Consider the following 19,881-nt stretch of genomic DNA (forward strand, 5'->3'; position numbering starts at 1 on the left):
TGTTAGTACGCTAATATTACACTATTAGCAGTAATAATACTTATTAAAAGAGTAGTAATATCATCAGGCTTACAAATGATTAGCATTACCGGCCTTTCGTAAAATGATGATAATAATGATGATAATGATAATGATAATAATATTATTATTATTATAGGCAAAAGAGTTCTCCCAGACATACATTCGGTTTATTACAAACAAAGAAGAGGTCAACAACTCTTCTATGCTTATATTTCATATCAACTGGATATAACTAACTAGTGACTATGAAGTAAGCGTGATAGAAATAGGAATTGACCCGAGAACTTAGCGAGTTTAGCACCTCGCTGGGGGATATCGGGCGGCCACAGGGTTATATCTCGAGTAAGTGACCCGAGATAAATAGAGACAACCCATCGGCATTCAACAAGGCCTTAACACTTTGAGGACCGGGCCGGAGCCGTCTAATATGGTGCTGGAGGACCAAGGTTTGTCAACAAACCGATGTGACTTTGTACAGCTATATCTATACTTTATAGTATTGCTATCTGTCCATTCTCATTGTCACTTGAGCGCATAAACAGTCCCTTCATAATGGCTTAAAGAAGAAAAAAAATCCATCGGTTGGTTGTCATTTTATAGCGCCGTGAATATAAGGTTTATCGCACTTTTCGTCTCATATATTTTCTGGGAAGCTAGTTATGGTGCTAAAGGCTACTAACGTTATATTGAACGGCATTTCTGTTGTATATATTAGAATGAAATAAAACAAACTGCTTATCATCCGGACTATTCCAGAGCATCTATGGATGAAATGGGGGCGGCGGGGGACGCCGATTAGTATTATTGATTAGCAATAGAGTGTCCGTGCAATTAGCCACATTCACTGATCGATTGCTTGCGCTTCACAACAAGCTCCAATCCGGCTATAATTTAGGTTAATTATGTCTTACCGTCAGCCCATGTGATAGCCGGCAGCATTTCACCCTTATCGATCGGCATCTGGTAGATCGATATGTCCATTGGCCGATCATAAATCCCATTATTCCAGGCTGAAATCTGCTAATCGAAACGTGATCAACGGTGCAGGCCCTTTGTTTGGGATCAGGCTAATATGAAACGCCCCTAGACAGTAAAATAAATGTTTTTCCCATTCGCTCACAATGATACTGCAGTGGAGCGATGGCGCCCCTAATAAGAGGATCTGGCCGGTATTGCATGTCGCCAATTTCACAGAGGCGGGTAGATCTGCAGAGTCGATGGGGGATGTTGATTCGGTTATTAATATGGAATAAAACAATAACAACTTCAACGCATGGCACCGAAACCCGAGTTAACTCGTGGCCGGTCCTCAAAGTGTTAAAGGACTGGAATGATGATGCCTGTCTGTCTCTACAGGGTTGTTTGGACTGCACTGATTAGGATATGTTCAAAAGAGTCATGTAGTGACATTGTCCTGATGTTATTTGTAGCTGGATATCTTATTGTGAGAATACGATAATCCCTGTAAAAACTGTTAAGATGTATCCTAACAGCAAGCCATGGATATCAAAGTCTCAGGGCTATTGCATAAAAAGGAAAAGGCATTTAGAGAAGGGAACCTTATAGAGATGCACAATGTAGAGAAAGAGATCAAACAAGAAATCAGGGCTGGAAAAATGAGGTACAAAGACGAAATAGAAAATCAGCTCAGGATGAATAATCTGGGCTCTGCCTGGAGTAGTATGAAAACTATTGTAGGGCTTAAGGAAGAGGGTAGGACTAATATACAGCTTAGTGGCTATAATTCAGATCTACAGCTAGCAGATGAATTTAATGAGTTCTACACCAGATTTGATGTGCATGATTTACAGAGAAACACTCTGAGCTTAGGACAGGGTTGGTGACGTCTGAGGTTCATGATCTCATTTGATGACCATAGTGTGACCAGGTGTTTTAAAAGGTGTAAACTAGGGATGTCCGATATTATCGGCCTACCGATATTATCGGCCGATATCGGTATTAAAATGTGATATCGGAAAATATCGGTATCGGTTTTCAAATTTTTTATTTATTTTTTTATTTAATTTTAATTTTTTACATTTCTATAACCTTTATTTACCCATGCAAGCAAGTAAGAACAAATTCAGATTTTATTTATTGTGAAAAGTATGCATAATGTTGTGTTAATTCCACAACAAGAGATATGTAATGTTAATTACCTGAAATTATTCCGTTTTTTGGGGGGGGGGAACCCTGCATATATCGGTATCGGTTGATATCGGTATCGGAAATTAAGAGTTGGACAATATCGGTATAGGTAAAAAAGACAATATCGAGCATCCCTAGACTGTAAACCTAAGAAAAGTCCAGGTCCAGACAACATAGGTGGCCGTCTGCTTACTGTCTGTGCAGAACAGCTAGGCCCTATTTTAATTGACTTCTCATCAGCCTTTAACACATACTAGTTGAATTATTTTAAAACAACTTTGGCTTAGACTCTGGTATTATTGGTTGGGTTCTTGATTTCCTCACAAATAGAACCCAGAGGGCACAGGTGAATGGGGAATTGTCTGGTGTACTAACATCATCCACTGGCTCACCCCAAGGTTGTGTTCTTTCCCCACTCTTGTATATCCTGTATACTAATGTTCCGCGCCGTGGAAATGGCAGTGGTGATACACATACGTTGTCTCAAGACTTAGTCCTGCATGTATCATCAAATGCCCATATCGGTGTGAAATTTATGTGTGCCATTATTACTATGAACCAAGCATCTCACTGTAATGTACCTGTACTTTATTCGTGACAATAAACTACTACTACTACTACTACTACTACTACTACTACTACTACTACTACTACTACTACTACTACTACTAATGACTGTAGAAGTCAACATGCAAATAGTCACATCGTCAAATTTGCAGATGATTCTGTAATTGTTAGTCTCCTGAGTGACAATGAGGCCAGCCATGGCCCAGTTGTAGATTACTTTGTTTCCTGGTGCGAAGAGGCATTTCTACAACTAAATGTCACAAAGACTAAAGACATGTGCATTGATTTTAGACGATCTTCACTAGCTCCTCAGAGTAGTGTCATTAATGGCCAGACAGTGGATTTGGTGACCACTTATAAATATCTCGGTTCCATCCATTATTGACAATCGTCTGAAATTTGATTTTAACACTGAAATGGTCTGTAAGAAAGGTCAGCAGTGCCTCTTCTGTCTAAGGAAGCTAGTCAAATTTCAGGTGGATAAGTCCTTGATTATCTTGTTCTATAGGGCCTTCATAGAGTCTATTGTTTCCTTGGCTGCCATTTGTTGGTATGGAAACCTTGGCATTAAACAAAATAATGCCCTTAATGGGATTGTGAGGGGGGCTAGCAAGATTGTGGGGGTACAATTCAGCTGTCTGGGTCATATATATGACGAGCAGGTGCTCCGGAAGGCGTCATCGATTAGAGCGGACAGCTCTCACCCCTTAAATCCGGAGTATCAATTATTGCCTTCCGGCCAACGTTTGGAGACCCCTGCAGCTAAAAACAATAGATACAAATTCTCATTTATACCTACCTCCATTCGAGCCTTTGAGGTGGGTGTGTGGGGCGGTGGTTGTGGTTGCTTGTTTGACTGTTTTTTTTTGTATCCACTTTTTCTCCCATTTTCTATATTTTCTCCCATCCCAATTTCGTATCATCCAATTCAACCCTCCCCTGTCACGGACGCTGTTTCTTGCCTCCCACAAGCCAGCTGCAATGTGGACTAAGTCATACATAGCACAAGTCCCCTCCGGTACTTGAGGTAACAGCAGTCGCATCTTTTCACCTGCGCAGCTCGATCTCTCAGTGGCGAGGAGTAACGCGTGGGAGGCTCACGCTGCCCCCGACACTTCCTGATTCTACTGCGCAGGCGCACCAACCGACCTGTAGGAGTCGCTGTCCACAACGCCCGATCCCCACCCATCAGTTTTCCACCCCCTAATACGGCCAATGTGTATTAGTACGGACGACCAGCTAAACTGAAAGCAAATGTGGAGCGCTGGGCTCGAACTGACGAGCCCAGCCTCTCCAGCATTTCGTGGCGAGCGCCTTGCCCACTACACCACGTAGCCGCCCATTGGTTGCTTGTTTGACTGTTATGATCTGATCCTGCGACCAACCATGTACTGTACATGTCTGTCTTCTTCTTGTCATGTATGTTTGCTGTGTTTTTTGGAGCTCCTATTTATCTGATGTAACATGAATTGCCCAGTTTGGGACATACTAATCAGGGATGTGATTGCGCCTTAACTCATTCAGGGCCAAACCCGAGATAAGTCGGCTTAACTCGCCATGCGCTGGGTGTCAGACCCGAGATTTCTCGGGTTTTGGTCGTTATTTATTTTATTCGATATTTCCCTTCATAATTCATCCATCCAGCCTGATGTTATCATTGGGAATGGGTCTGAGATCGCAAATGTCCAATACGCCACCTAATGCCTTGCGGCCGCTATTGCACTCCATTTAAAACTATGTGGATTGTTGTCTGGGCCGAGCTGCGGCATGCGGGCAGGATCTAAATACTCCGGCAAGACAAGCGGTTATAACTGATACTTTGACGAGGGCCCCCCCCCCCCCCCCGTTCATGTTCAATGCTGGATTACGTTGGAAACACGATCGCGATCAGTATTTGGAATGGCGATCAGATAATTGGATTATTCTTTTTGCAGTACATCATAGACAAGGTAAAGACTATATGTTATCAATCTTGCGTTGATCCGATAATTCTTTCCCGCGATCGGAGCGTGTGTCTGTAATGTACTGTGTAGCATATTCCGTTGGTGGCGATCGAAGCATAGAAAAACGAGCGTTGATTTCAGATTGATTATTGATCCAGGCGAGGAATGGCACGATTTATAATGAGCTGCAGTAAAACGCTGTTTAAAGGGGGTCATCTTGGCTCAAACACTAACGTTAGGACCTTATCTTTTCTTCTTTGCAACCAGATTGTGCAACACCTGTAACCGCCTCCTCTGGAAGTCTTGCTTGCTTGCTTGCTTGCTTGCAGTTGGACTAATGGACTATTTTGCTTTTCTTCTGCTCTCAGGTCGATTTTGAGAATGAAGGTGGTGACATTTCTCCATCTCAGCTTTTTGGTTATGTCTAGGTTGGCTTCTGTACCTCATGCATGAGAGTTTGATGTTTCTACAGAGCTTCACATTAACTGGACAATGCTTGCTCTCCCTTGAGTAGTGTTGAGTGGCAGACTGCTGCACTGCTTGCAAGTAACCTTCCCTGGTTACTTGCGATAGCCAATGAAAATCTGTTATGCAAGAATAGCAGGTCTGATAAATGTTGCTTTCGCGTTTCGCTTAGACCAGGTGGAAAAATAATCAAAACATACATAAAGCTCAATAATAAAAAAAAATTATAATAATAATTTATGAATATTTTTCTATCATGATTTTAGGTCAGAAAAACCGGAAATCCGGTTAAAAACGGAGAAATCACATCCCTGACTAATAACCTTGAGAGAGAGAGAGCGAGAGCGAGAGCGAGAGCGAGAGCGAGAGAGAGAGAGAGAGAGAGAGAGAGAGAGAGAGAGAGAGAGAGAGAGAGAGAGAGAGAGAGAGAGAGAGAGAGAGAGAGAGAGAGAGAGAGAGAACATACCAAAGTTGGTTTCCTCTCCCAGCTCCTTTCCATACTTGGCCATACACTCCCCCAGCAAGCCTTCTGCCTGGGGATAGCCTGGATTCTTCACCTGGCCACGGATCTTTGACATGGTATTCAACATGGACAACTTTGCCCGCGATGCTGTGGAGGGATGCGGAGATGGAGGATGAGTGCGAATAGGAGAGAAGAAAAGAGAAGATGAGATAGGAGAGAAGTGAAATAGAAGGGTGGTAAATTAACTAGCTGACAGCCAAATGCATGTAAATACTTTGTCTGCTAAATTTGTCAATTCGACTTCACAATGGTAAACCAGATTTCAACCCGTTTTCTAGGACTGGGTATTGAAATTTGCACAGAAACTAAACATCAAATGATGATATTTATCCTGTGGATTATTAATAAATCCATTCACTACAGCACTGCAATTGTAATTGTAGTTCAGTAAATCAGGGTTCCCACGCTTGCCTTGACATTTTTATCCATGCTACCTCCTGATTTTCCAGGTACCATATTAAGTGATGATCTATAGGGAGGTGTAGTGGTTACGTCATTGCCGTTTTTCGTGTTCCACCCTCTGTGGAACACAATGCATTTCCCCATTGACCATTTCTAAATCGTCTCGTTTAAAACAAATAAAGCATTAACATTGGCATAGTGTACCTTTCTGTGCTTATTCATCCACAATCTATAGCTCAACGTGAAAATATTCACAATTAATCATTAAAAAAAATCGCCAAATTTAATTTCAACAAGAAATGCTTAAACAATAATGTTAGTGATAGAGGGGAACTCATTTTGTGCAAGAATTGAAAGCTTTTCAATTTCCATGCGGCAGAATTATTACAATAGCCGATAATCCATTTTCCCAATGATAAATCCCTATACGGGTGGAACAACCAGTGACGTCAGACTACACCTCCCTATTGGCCCCTGAAGCTTTCCACCCCCATCCGCGCCCCCCTCCCCTCACACACACCACCCCCTAGGACACCTGACTACTTACTTGATTTAAAAGATGTGCCAGTCAAGTCTACATTGTAAATGCTTAGAGTAGAGATTATGTCTTATTGATAATATCAATGCATGAAATAATGCAACAAGCTGTAGATGAACAACAATTTATTTAACTGGAACTTTGAAACACATGAGCACTGGGATTGATATTATGTTCTCTCTTCCACTCCTCTCCTATCTCATCATGTCCTCTTTTCTCCACACCTCCCCTCTCGTGTCCACTCCTGTCTTCTCTTCCTACTCTTCTCAACTCCTCTCCACTCTTCTCCCTTTTCCTCTGTCATCCTCTACTCTATTATCATCTTCTTCTCCTCTTTCATCTTCGCTCCTCTTCTCTTCCTCCTCCCTCTTTCCTTTATTATTAGTCTTATTAGATTATGAGTCTTATGTAGAAGGGGTAGTATGCCTACTCTTACTCTGTAAAAGCTTTTGTAAATCAAATTAATTAACCTAAAAGGGAAAACATAAGGCTGGTTCCCCTGTGGTTCCTCAGTACAGCAACCCCACTAGTAAGCTTAGCTTAACAGTATAGATGTATAGAATCAGTCTAGGCATGATCAATGATTTAAAAAAAAAAATCTCACCCCAAATTTTCCTATTTAGTAGTATCATCTTTTTTTTAAGAATTTTTTTTTAAATCACAAAATAGCTAAAAGTAGATATAAGAATGAATGTTACAAAATTGATCAAGACTAGACTATTCATGTCAACTAGTATAGAAGTAATGTCACAGCCTAATGTGAAAATGTATTGGCACTTGGCAGTTAGCTAGCAATGCAAGCTAGCCAACACTAGCTAGTTAGTTAGCAAGCTGAATGTTGGCTAGCAAGATTGCACTGCATGTGCTTGCTAACCATCATTAACAAATTCAAATTCAAAACAAACTCAAATTCAAGCTGCTAGCTAGTTAGCAAGATTGCACTGCTTACTAACTAATGTTGATAAACCCAGGTTTACCACACAATTAAAACACAGCTACTTACATTTGAGGATAAACTTGCATAAGAAGTTTCACTGTAGATGTCAAGGCTCCTGTGTTGGCTGGGAAATGCATGTATTTGACCCTTATATTGAGATAGCGAGTAACGTTATTATTCCTGAAGTCCACCAATCCGAAACTATACTTTTAAAGTCCATATCACCAAGTTGCCTGCATTAAATTCCAACATCCAATATACCATATAGGATGCCAAGAGCATGTTCTACAACATGGGATCATCCATTTCTATCTACAGTAAAAGCTGTTCACATGTAAAGGGTTTTTATAAACTCATCTTAATTCTGTGCTCAATAGTTTCATTTTATTACTATTTTACACATCATCCAATACAATTTTCCAGGACAACTGTTTCTATTTCCATGTAAGTGTTCACTTTTGCTCAGTTTCCATGACTTTTCCATACCTGGAAACTGAAAAAAATGTATTCCATGTTTTCCAGGTACCGTGGGAACCCTGTAAATTTTGTTTGTGTGGTCTAGCAGTCACAACTTTTCAACCGTGACAGAAACATGGAGACATGATCCTGGCACATAATCTTAGTTAATGAAAAATATGCAAGGTGATGTTTCCAGTTAGACCACTTCCCTGTCATCTCCTTTCTTCCACTGACTTGCTGAGTGTTCTCAATGCCTGATTCAATATTGTTCTTGTTGTTTTGGATAATGGCTATTATTACTATACAGCTACAATAGCTAAATGTTATACTGATTAAAAAGGATTTTCAACTGGAATATTTAATTAATCGAGATCTAGAATGTGCTGTTTAAGTGTTCCCTTCATTCTTTTGAGCAGTGTATAATGAAGCATTATGTTGGATGCATTGGACAACAGCAACACCACTTGTACTGTACATGTCAGGGCAGGTAGAAGCGGGTCATCCTCTCACCTGGGTTGGGTTGAAGATACTCTGATGTTTTGGAGATGACATCTACCACTGCTTTACTGGTCACATCTACTTTCTACACAACACATAGGTACATCATTACTGTAGTAGTACAGACACAGCAGCAATAACACAGCAACAAGTCAAGAGAATATTCTTCTTATTTATTTGTATACTTTATCTAACCAGGCAAGCCACTTCAGAATATATTGTTATTTACAATGACATTTATGTTTATTTATGTATCAGTTTTGCATTTGTATAAATAAATAAAATGACATCAAATCTAAGATGAAACTGTGATAATGGGGTGGGGGTGAGCTTCAGCTCTCAGAACCCCAGACTTATGAAATAACGTTCAACCACACAGCATGTGGCAATGCAGAAATATAATATACCATAGGCTATGTACTAACTAAAAATGACACATTTGTATGCTGCTATATATACTGTAATTGCATTATTATGAATACATATGTGCTCTTCTGTACTGCATGTACAACAAAAGTATGTACTTTTACATACCAACACGGATTCCAGATGCTCACAGACAGCCCCGCCTACAAGCTGAGACTGGTTAGAAGGCCCACTCTGCAGTCTACAGCCTGTACAACCCAGGCTATGTCAAGCTGAGACTGGTTAGAAGGCCCACTCTGCAGTATACAGCCTGTACAACCCAGGCTATGTCAAGCTGAGACTGGTTAGAAGGCCCACTCTGCAGTCTACAGCCTGTACAACCCAGGCTATGTCAAGCTGAGACTGGTTAGAAGGCCCACTCTGCAGTCTACAGCCTGTACAACCCAGGCTATGTCAAGCTGAGACTGGTTAGAAGGCCCACTCTGCAGTATACAGCCTGTACAACCCAGGCTATGTCAAGCTGAGACTGGTTAGAAGGCCCACTCTGCAGTATACAGCCTGTACAACCCAGGCTATGTCAAGCTGAGACTGGTTAGAAGGCCCACTCTGCAGTCTACAGCCTGTACAACCCAGGCTATGTGGCTTTGGCCTTTGCCTCAGGTGACTCTCCTTTACACACTATGGAACATTCTTTTTCTTACCCGTTCCAAGTCTTTGAAATCTTCATCTAGTTTAGTTCCCTCTGCGCCACCGACTTTCTCACTAACCATCTGCAGACGAGAGAGAGAGAGAGAGAGAGAGAGAGAGAGAGAGAGAGAGAGAGAGAGAGAGAGAGAGAGAGAGAGAGAGAGAGAGAGAGAGAGCGAGAGACAAGACAAAGAATTGAAAATGGGGGACCCTGATGTAAACAAGACGAAAGTCTTTCTCTGGTCTGCATCCCCTTAACAATTGTATGTATTGAGCTGTACTGTACTGTACCCATTCTGCAATCTGTTAATAAAGTTTTCAATCAATCAATTCAGAGATAATCAGACAATTATGTTGTTCAGAAGATATTGAGCGAGGAAGAACACTGTTCAATCAACCCTTAAATAGTGTCTTGGGTTTATTTTCAAACTCCGGCTCTGCCATCATCATCATATACCTGTAACTGTTTTAGCTGATCTTTTTAAATTATTTGAAACGTTTTTTATTTTTACTCTGGTGTTTACATTTCTGTGAATATTGTTTGTATTATGTACTGTTTACATTTTGTACAATCATTGTTACTGTAAATGAGGGAAACCTCTGAGGCGTACGATTTTAAATAAAGGTTGAAATGAAAAATATATGAAAGGTTACCCTGATTGGCCCATCAGTCAGTCTGTGAGTTGTAAGTAGTTGTAAGGACATCAGCAAGTTAGTCCACAAACAAGTAATGAAACTAGTTTGCTACAATTTAGTTAATTTTAGTGGTTCAAGAACATCCACAGCAACCATGACCATGATGACCCTTTACTTATCACCTACTAGCACAGGTTAAACCCAAGTGTGGGGCACGATTCCCTAGTGGGGGGTGGAGGTACTGCATGTGGGGCACAAAGACAAATAATATTAATTTAGCCTACCAAAACTGATGAACGCCAATGTCAACCAAAATTAACTGACTGTCATGTATTATTCTTTAAACAGAGCACACTCGGAAGCCTAAATACGTTTAGCCACAAAAGGTGGCAAATTATTAGGCACATTTTTATTATTTGAATGAAAATAAATCTCCTATCCTACTGTAGGCCTACAACTACATTTTTAATTAGGCCTAATTATTTCACAGTGGCACAGGAACATTTACCAAGCTTTTGTTAATTTTCAAATAAAATATAAAACTATAATTGTGTCTTTGTGTCTTGTTAGTAGTAATGTTAATCTTGTCTTGTTAGTAGTAGAGGAAATAGCATGTTTGTAGCCTAATTAATTCTAGCCTACATCTAGGTGGGGACCTTAGGTGGGGCTCGGAAATATATACAACTACCCAAGTGGGAGTTTGGGAACCACTGGGTTAACCAATGATAATCTCACACTGGTCCCATGAATTTGTTTACATTTGAATGAGTCATACTCATACATTATGACATGATACTAACTACCTCCTTTCAATGAACAGCCGCCCCACGCCCCCTCAGCCTACTGAGAGCTGGCTGTGCTTGGAGAGGGTGCACTAAAACACTTATAACTAATTAAATGATACATCTGCAGCTGGAAGAATTATACTCCTGATATAAATATTCCACAATAAGCTTTTTATGACAGAGAGCGCAGCAGTAATGCAATGGTGTTGCACAATCCCTCTTCTGTTTGCTATTTCATGGAAGTATCAAAACAAACATTTGATCAGAATACTTTTCTTATCCCTTTTGGGAAGGATTTACTTCAATAAGGACAACATTCCCAAAACTGACGTACTCTAAAAGCATGTTAACAGAAAGCATATGCAGGCTATATTAATGACAGGTCAGTGATACAGAACGCAAATAAACAAAAAAAATTACCAGATCCCCTTTTTAACTGCAACAAAACAAGTAACTTACACTAAATCTGCCATAGTTTGTACTAAAGTGAAATATAATTTTAAGTTGCAAAAATAATGCTTTATGAACTCATTCAAAAGTGCTTTGCAAGGAAAAGACAATTATGGAACCAATTTTTTCTTGCAAGGAGAAAATAGAAGATGTATTGAATATTTCAAAACTCCAAGGTGGCAAGAATAGCCTTGGGCAGCCCAGCCCAATAATTTAATAGGCAGAGAAAACCCTGCTCAACATGAATGCAACATGCAAATTAAATCCTTTCGGTTCCAATGGGTATTTGTTTGTAGGTTAATTTGTGGTTGACATTTAATTAGCCTCTTTCCCTGTTATTTGTTACCATGTGAGGAGAGCTTCTAAATCCAGTTAGAGACAAGAGGACGACAACTCCAGTGACAACAGTCTGTGGGGACAAAGGGGACGTTTCTACAGCAGTGCAACAGACACTCTGCTGGCAAGTCAGTCAGTGCCAAGGCACCACATTTAGCTGCCCTGAGAGGCCTCCCAGCGCCCAGGCCACAACCTGTCAGTCACGTTGGACAATTAGTTTGAGTTGCTGTTCCTGGCGGTTTGGGAATAGCAGCTGTAATATAACAAACATTGGGATTTCACCTAAGACTACAATTAGTTTGAGTTGACTATTCAATTTCTAGCTGTTTGGGAATGAAAGTTGTAGTGGTCTATATAAACAGTGGGGTTTGTTGAATAGTCCTGCTATCTTCACATTACAAGAATTTCTGTGGTATGGGGAAGACAAAACACATTACGGAGACCCTGAAGATATGGAGGTCTTAAGTGAAGACACAGACACAACACGCCTCCACAAGACAAATCTTTAGAAGTAAGAACAAGATAAGCTCTCAGTCCATATCCCTCCTTTTTCCCCACAACGCACAGGACTGCTGCCCACGGCTATAATTGTGGACACTCACTCACTCACACGTGGAGGTTTTGTGGAAGGACATTGTGAGAAGATGTTTTGTGGGACGCATTCACAAGTCATGTAGTGCTTCTAGCTGCGTCTCCCTAAAGCACCAGCTCAATATTATTATTATTAAATGTTCAATAATATTCAATATTATTATTGAATTCATTATTATTAGTGCTGTCAATAGATACATTTTTTTACTAATTAATCTCACAATTTTCTGTAATTAATCTAGATTAATCTAGATTAAGAATAGCATTTTTCTACTTAAAATCAAAGCTTGTAACAGATATTTACTTGAGTAAAATCATGGAATTAATGTAAAATCAACACAAAGAAAGTATATTTAGATTCAAAGACTATTTTAATAGCTTTCTTTGAATACAGTTTCTCTCCTGTGAAATACAAATGTTCAACAAAACCATCAACATTGACTCAGCTAGACCTCTTTCTTATATCCGCTGTGCTAAGATTGATGATTTTTCACTCCATAGATTAATCTAGATTAATTCATTTGAATGCTTTAAATGATTTAAATTAATCTCCAAAGTTAAAGCATTAATTTTGACAGCCATAATTATTATATTATTATGCATCTTCAGATTGTATATATGTATTCCTCTTTACTTACTTTTTTTTTTTTTTTTTTTTTTTTTTAACTTACTTTTTTTACTGTATGAAGCACACTCTCAGGGGCTCATACAGAACCAAGCATTTCACCGTAAAGTACCTGTATTTTATTGTGATATTTAATTAATAAACAAAACTTGAAACTTGAAGCTATTCACATTATCCCACTTTCACTTGCTAAATATTCACATGAACACAAAATGCCACCCCAACTGCTAAAAAGCATCTGACCAGGGTGTCTAAAAGCCCCACTTGTTGTTGTTGTTGTGCTGTGCTGCTCATTATAAGAGATTTGCACACAACAGCTTTATAGACTACTTCAGCTAACCCAAACTTAAGTCCTATCTGAAATTATTGTCAAGAGTTTGGCATCTCTTCTTGGTCATAGGGATGCCCCGATCACATTTTTTGCCACCGATACCGATCACCGATCTTCTATGAGCCATATCGGCCGATACACTGCCGATACCGATCGTTTTTGGTTTTGTTATTACTCTTACTGTCATGCACTTGTCCTAATATACTAACCTACATTGTAGCACCAACATTGTAACCAACATTGTTATTCAGCTGATAGAGTTGTGCCCTTCCTGATGACTTGTCATACAGAACTTGTAAGTCGCTTTGGAAGAGTCAGCTAAATTACTAAATGTAATGTAAATACCCATTGTTCAATTAATAAACTGTATGATTCACTGTGTGGAAGAGACTGGGATCATTCTTTTTGGATCAGGCTTGACTTAAAACATTACTTTCCTAACTTAGTGAAACTAAATGTAACAAATTAACACATAGATATAAATGTACTGAATTGTTATTTCTTATTTTATTTCTTATTATATTATATAAAACAAATTTAAAAATTTAAAGAAATCGGATTTTTCTTTTTTACCGATACCCGATCCAGCTATTTTAGTGAATATCGGCCGATACCGATCGCTGGCCGATCGATCGGGGCATCCCTAGTCTTGGACCATGGCCTATCATAGCAGAGTCAAAGAAGCAGGGCGATGTTTCCTACATCAAGACTGATAGTCACACATCTTTAAAGCTTACTGTGGCCAGGGTACAAAGCTATTGCAAAGCTAACTGGCAACACAGCTAGCGCTAGCTGCCTCTCAACTAGGGTTGCAAAAGGGCAGGTAGTTTCTGATAAATTTCCCATGGTAAGTGAATTTATATCAACTATACAATTATAATAGTGAACACATTTGGGGGGGGGGGGGTGTAACTACACATAAGTCAATACTTGGTTTTGGGGCATGGTTTGGTTAAATATCCCCATTTAATGTTAATTTGATTGAATTGCAACCCTGCACTGTGCATTCAATGTGCAGTGAACTCACATGTACAGGTGATTACCAGCATTGCACTTAATGAGAATACAGTAGAATTATATCACCTGTGCAGAGCGCTCTTCCATCACCTGTACAATAACACTAAGGCCATGCAAAATAAATTGTTTGGTTCCGGTTGCCGACGACCCTGCCGATTTATGTGCGACCGAAATGTATTTTATGAGTTTGTAAAAAAAAAATGTTTTAAAGAAAAAAAAAGTTTAATTAAATCTTAGTAAGAAAGTGCAGTCCAGGTCAATAATGAGAATATAAAAAGCAAGTATTTCACAATATTTGCACAGCTCTCTGATGTCAGGATATTTAGTGAGTAGTATTTAGGGGTGGCATTTTTAATAGAGATGTCCGATATTATCGGCCGATATTGGCATTAAAATGTGATATCGGAAAATATCGGTATCAGTTTAAAAAAAAATTTGTTTACATTTCTATAACCTTTATTTACCCAGGCAAGCAAGTAAGAACAAATTCTGATTTTATTTATTGTCAAAAGTATGCATAATGTTGTGTTAATTCCACAACAAGAGATATGTAATGTTAATTACCTGAAAGTATTCAATTTTTGGGGGGGGGGGGGGGGGTGGGCCCTGCATATATCGGTATCGGTTGATAACGGTTGATATCGGTATCGGAAATTAAGAGTTGGACAATATCGGTATCGGTAAAAAAGCCAATATCGAGCATCCCTAATTTTTAATACTACTACATTTGTACATTGTACTTTTGTAGTACAGTGTCTTTGTATTTTAACCTTTAGTATATGGATATTAAACATGCTGGCAGAGTACATGCATCCATGTTGTCGTGAAAAGAAATTCCCTATCCATAGTTTTAAAAAAAGTTTAATTTAAATAAAATAAATTCCCTACCTACCCATGGCCTTAACTGATAACCAACAGGAACCAAACAATTTATTTTGTTAGGCCTAATGCAGTGCTATTGAGCCCACAATAAAGTTAGGCCTTGAAAAAAACGTTTTGGAGTGGGATCATATGGAATATATTTCTTATTTTAATTCACAACAATGCTGATTACTTTGCACATAAATTGGGAGCACAGTTGGTCTCATTCCTGAAAATTTTCCAAAGAGTTATTTTGGAAGACTTATCTTGGAACCGACTGAGACAGAATCAATGACAAGTTCACTCTGAGTCCCGAACGTGCTGGTAATATGTCTTAAGTGGCTGAAAAGGTCGCACCTGTGACATGATCTGATATCTGCTTGGCGAATGTGATTCTGTCTTTAGGTCACTTTCACACAGGGGCTGTTTGGTCCGGATTATCGGACCAGAATTCGATAGTCCGGTTTTTCGGGTTTGTGTGAATGCGGTCGAACTCGGTCCGCCGGACCAAACAGGCGAACTCTGGTCCGCCTGAAAACGTAGGTCTCGGATCGGCTTCATCGAACCAAACGCGGACCAAACGTAGGAAGTCACCTGATAAACTGCATCTTGGATAGAAGGAAGAAGAAAAAAACACGGCTTATTATTAATACCGTGGCCCTGCCTAAATTCAATTTACACACACACACACACACACACACGGAGTGCGGCATTACAAGCACACTGTGTAAACATGTCTCGTGGACAGACTTGGGTGATCCGCTGATCTGGAGTCAGACATGGCTCGCAGTCCACACACACAGACACACACACGCGCGCGCGCGTGCACACACACAGGCTCGCAGCCACACGCACACACACATTTCCACTCTCTATCAGCCAAGCCTCTGCTACTATCACGCCTGCTCACGGCTACGCAGTTTGTGTATTTCCGCATTTCACTTTCTGAAGGGGAGGGATTTCCACTCTCCATTGTGTGTCCAATGGACGAGCGCCCTTTTCGACCGCGTGACATTGTTCAGATAGTTCGGTGCGCCTGACAGATTGCTATGTGAACACAGGCGAACCAAATGAAGAATGCAACAATGTTGCAACTTCACCACCAGAACCGCACCGAGTCCACCAAAACTATATGTGAAAGCGACCTTAAACTCAAAAGTGCGTTCCCGTTCAGGTCATTTGCATACAAAACAACGCCTCCAGAGCTCCTTATAAGGCAAAGTAATGACGTAGCTGTGTGGAAATGGATGCGGAAGTGCCTTGCGAGTCTTGCGCGACCCATCGAAATTAGACTCTGCCCTACGTACAGTATAGGTACAGTCTGTACTTATACTGTACGTAGGGCAGAGGCAGAGCATATATAGTATCTACTAAATCCTAATGAAACAAGTAACTAGAATATATTAAGCCTATACTGTTCATTAGACACGTAGGCCATACTGGCGCACACAAGACTTGCTATTTCCATGCGATTAGCTTTAGTTCTTATTTATTTATTTATCCACTGTCATTTCAGTGTTGGTGTATATAGGCTATATAGTGTATTTCAATATAAGTTTAATTGATTAATGATATATTCGAAGGAATGCAGGTTTATAGCTATATCAACCCCCTCTCCAATGTACAGTAAATGACCAAGTATGGTTGTCAATATTCCAATGTACAGTTTTGCTTGTACAGTGTCCCCCACCCACCCCTCCTACCCAACCTCCTCCAACAGTTTCTACGTCAAATGTATATACTCTCTTTTCTGGACTCTTTTTGTATCACAAACAGTACTGTATTTGCAAATCTGGTATGTCATAAATGTATAGATGTAGCAGTACTGTCTATCTGTATGTCGTGTGTGTCATATATGTTATGATGAATTGAAAATGGGGGACCCTGATGTAAACAAGACGAAAGTCTTTCTCTGGTCTGCATCCCCTTAACAATTGTATGTAATTGAGCTGTACTGTACCCATTCTGCAATCTGTTAATAAAGTTTTCAATCAATCAATCAAAGGTCTGTCCCATTGTATACCAATCAATGGGATACATTGCATGTTGACCTGCATTCTTTCAAATGTATATAATTAATCATTAAAACAGATGTGTAACAAATAAGAAATACAAATTCCACAGAAGGCATTAAATAATTATTATTTTCAATCATTTCACAATAATTGCATAATTGTGTTTGAATATCTGCGTAATTAAAGTAATTATACATTTGTCCAAAATAGCTGGTTCAGATATGGTTAAGCAGCTGCCCTGTGATCAGATGAATCCCTATTATTTATTTTTCCGACATCAAATGCGTAATTTCTTATCGTACAAATATTGTCATATTTATTTTAATTATGATTAAGTAATTAATTCCAAGGAGGCCTGTAGCGTTAACATGAAGGAATCACTATGAGAACACAGTCTGTCAAGTTAATAAAATTTTCAATTAGTCAATCAATCATCCTCAGCACTCTTAAATCTGCTCTCAGCCACGCTCAAATCTGATCTCAGGAAAATGTGGGGACGCGCGCTACCAGCCCTAATATGTCTTAAATGGGCAGAAATCTGCCTAAGAGGAAATTTGTTGTCGTAAATTCGTTCAGGAATGAGACCCATTGTGCAGGTTCTACATAATTTATTCTTTACAAGTTCCATGTCAACCCAGCATCGAGTACAATGTGCATATGACTAGCAGTCAAATATTTCACATCACATCAACTTAAAACTAGTTAGGTTATTAATTTTCTGTTTAAGCAGCTTGGCAAGTCAACATCCAACAACATCCCAAGACAAGTCGCTTTGGATAAAAGCGTCAACTAAATGACAAAATGTTAATGTAAAATGTAAAACAAGTTCAGCAACCACACAAGAACCCTGTGGCATACTGTATATGTTTACTTTATGGAATAGGCATATATGTGCAAATGTTCACATAAAACATTGTGCACTCTATAAAGCAATGAGGAAAAGGACATGGATGGTGACTGAACACAGATGGTGACTGAATAGGAGATAAGCAAATGATTGGTCACAAAGAGAAAGTGACAGACAGCCTTGACTCCTATAGGTCAGCATATGAAAATCAGTGGCAAGTTGCAACAGGTAAGAATAGCCAAGTGACGGGCCGGGGCTGCCGTTCAATTATCCCTGGACACCACAAAAACAGATGCCATTGCCTACTACCTGTAGCATAAATGTTAGGTGCGTATACGAGTTAAAGGAATACACCAACATTATGGTGCTTACTGTCTTGTCCAGAGTCAGACAAGAAGATAGATACCAATTTCCTCTCTGTGCGTTCAGTAGAAAGCTATCTCGCTGCAAGCTAACCTAGTTTATTAATGGAAGCGGATCTGGACCAGCTAGGCAAGCTCTTGGTTAAAGGCACTTCTCTTAAAGGAAAACTCCAACATTTTGGGAAATTAGCTTATTTGCCATATACCCTGGAGTTAGACAATAAGATACATACTTTTTTCTTCTCTGTGCGTGCATTAGGCTTAGGGAACAGCCGCTCTGTTAGCGTAGCTTAGCTTCATCACTGGAAGTGGGTCAGACTTGTACCCTGACGTTCCCTACAGTGCCCTACAGTCACGAAATACACTCCAAATACAACTCCAAAACGTTCCTGTAAACATGTTGTGACCTGTGTATTTACCACGTGGAGAAATAAAAAATAATTTAATTCGACAATTACGTTTTCTAAGCAAATATACTCTGAACTATTTATTGCCGAATCACTCCTCTCGGGGCACAGTCAGTGATTTTAACGTGACGCCGTGTTTGTTTACATTCTCATTTTATTCAAAGGATCCGAACCGATTGAAGTTTATGGATACCATGACTTAAAATCCTCTTACCTTGACGATTAAAAGCCTCCCAATTTAGAAAACAGTAATCCCATGACTGGTCTTGATATGCTGCTAGCTAACGGAGCTAACCAACAAACAGAACCGGGCGGACACTGAAGCAAATAACAAGGGTAATGACTTCCGGTCGGGGGGGTTTCAAAATAAAAGAGCGACGTCTATAGCAGCGGAAATACGTTTATTTTGTACATTATCTAACGTTAACACGAACCTAAACTAACTTTAGGTTAGTTGTAACGTTAGTTTAGGTTCGTGTTGATATCCATCTTCGTCTGACTCTGGAGAAGATGGTAAGCGCATTTCCAATTCTATCTGCATGTTCCATTAAACTACTATTCATATAATAATGCTATGCCATTCAGTTAAAAGCAGAGAGAGCATTCAGAAAGTAACGATAAGAGAGATAAACAAACCGCCTGCTGCAAACAGAGATAACTCTGTTTGGATACGCCAAAAAGAAAAATGTAATCACACATAATGAAGCTGCCTGTGAGCCACAGACGCACATAAAACACACACCAACGCAGTAAAACGTTAGAGGCAGCCAGCCTGACAATAAGATCTCTCTTCCAGAGAACTTCGGTGACTGTCATCTTGTAGACACAGATGGTGATGGTGAGTCATCAGCTTCTTCGGGCAGCAAAATAAAGAAAACCTAAGTCCTCCAGAACCGCTTGTGAAGTTCAAAGATGTGGTGATTTACATCTTACCAATTTTTTTGTTTTATTATCGTTAGGATATCTGTACAGTCTAATGTGCCTCATGGAATATCAAATATATTGAACAAAATCAACACAAAGCCCTTGGTTGTGTCATAAGGTTTCAGATTGGGCCAGCAGTG

At 39.7% G+C, this 19,881-nt stretch overlaps 1 protein-coding gene across 1 annotated transcript in view; it reads right to left on the reverse strand.

Moving 5' to 3' along the window:
* sh3gl1b (SH3-domain GRB2-like 1b) overlaps positions 1-19,881 on the reverse strand; it is a 55,439-nt gene that overhangs the window by 31,476 nt on the left and 4,082 nt on the right. Inside the window, exons 2-4 of the mRNA XM_084337851.1 lie at positions 9,569-9,637; positions 8,514-8,586; positions 5,611-5,754 (exon numbers count right to left, since the gene is read on the reverse strand). Coding sequence (XP_084193977.1) covers positions 5,611-5,754; positions 8,514-8,586; positions 9,569-9,637 — 286 coding nt within the window. The remainder of the gene's footprint in view (positions 1-5,610; positions 5,755-8,513; positions 8,587-9,568; positions 9,638-19,881) is intronic.

The sequence above is a fragment of the Notolepis coatsorum genome (assembly GCF_963971535.1).
Source record: "Notolepis coatsorum genome assembly, chromosome: 2".
NCBI lineage: Eukaryota > Metazoa > Chordata > Actinopteri > Aulopiformes > Paralepididae > Notolepis > Notolepis coatsorum.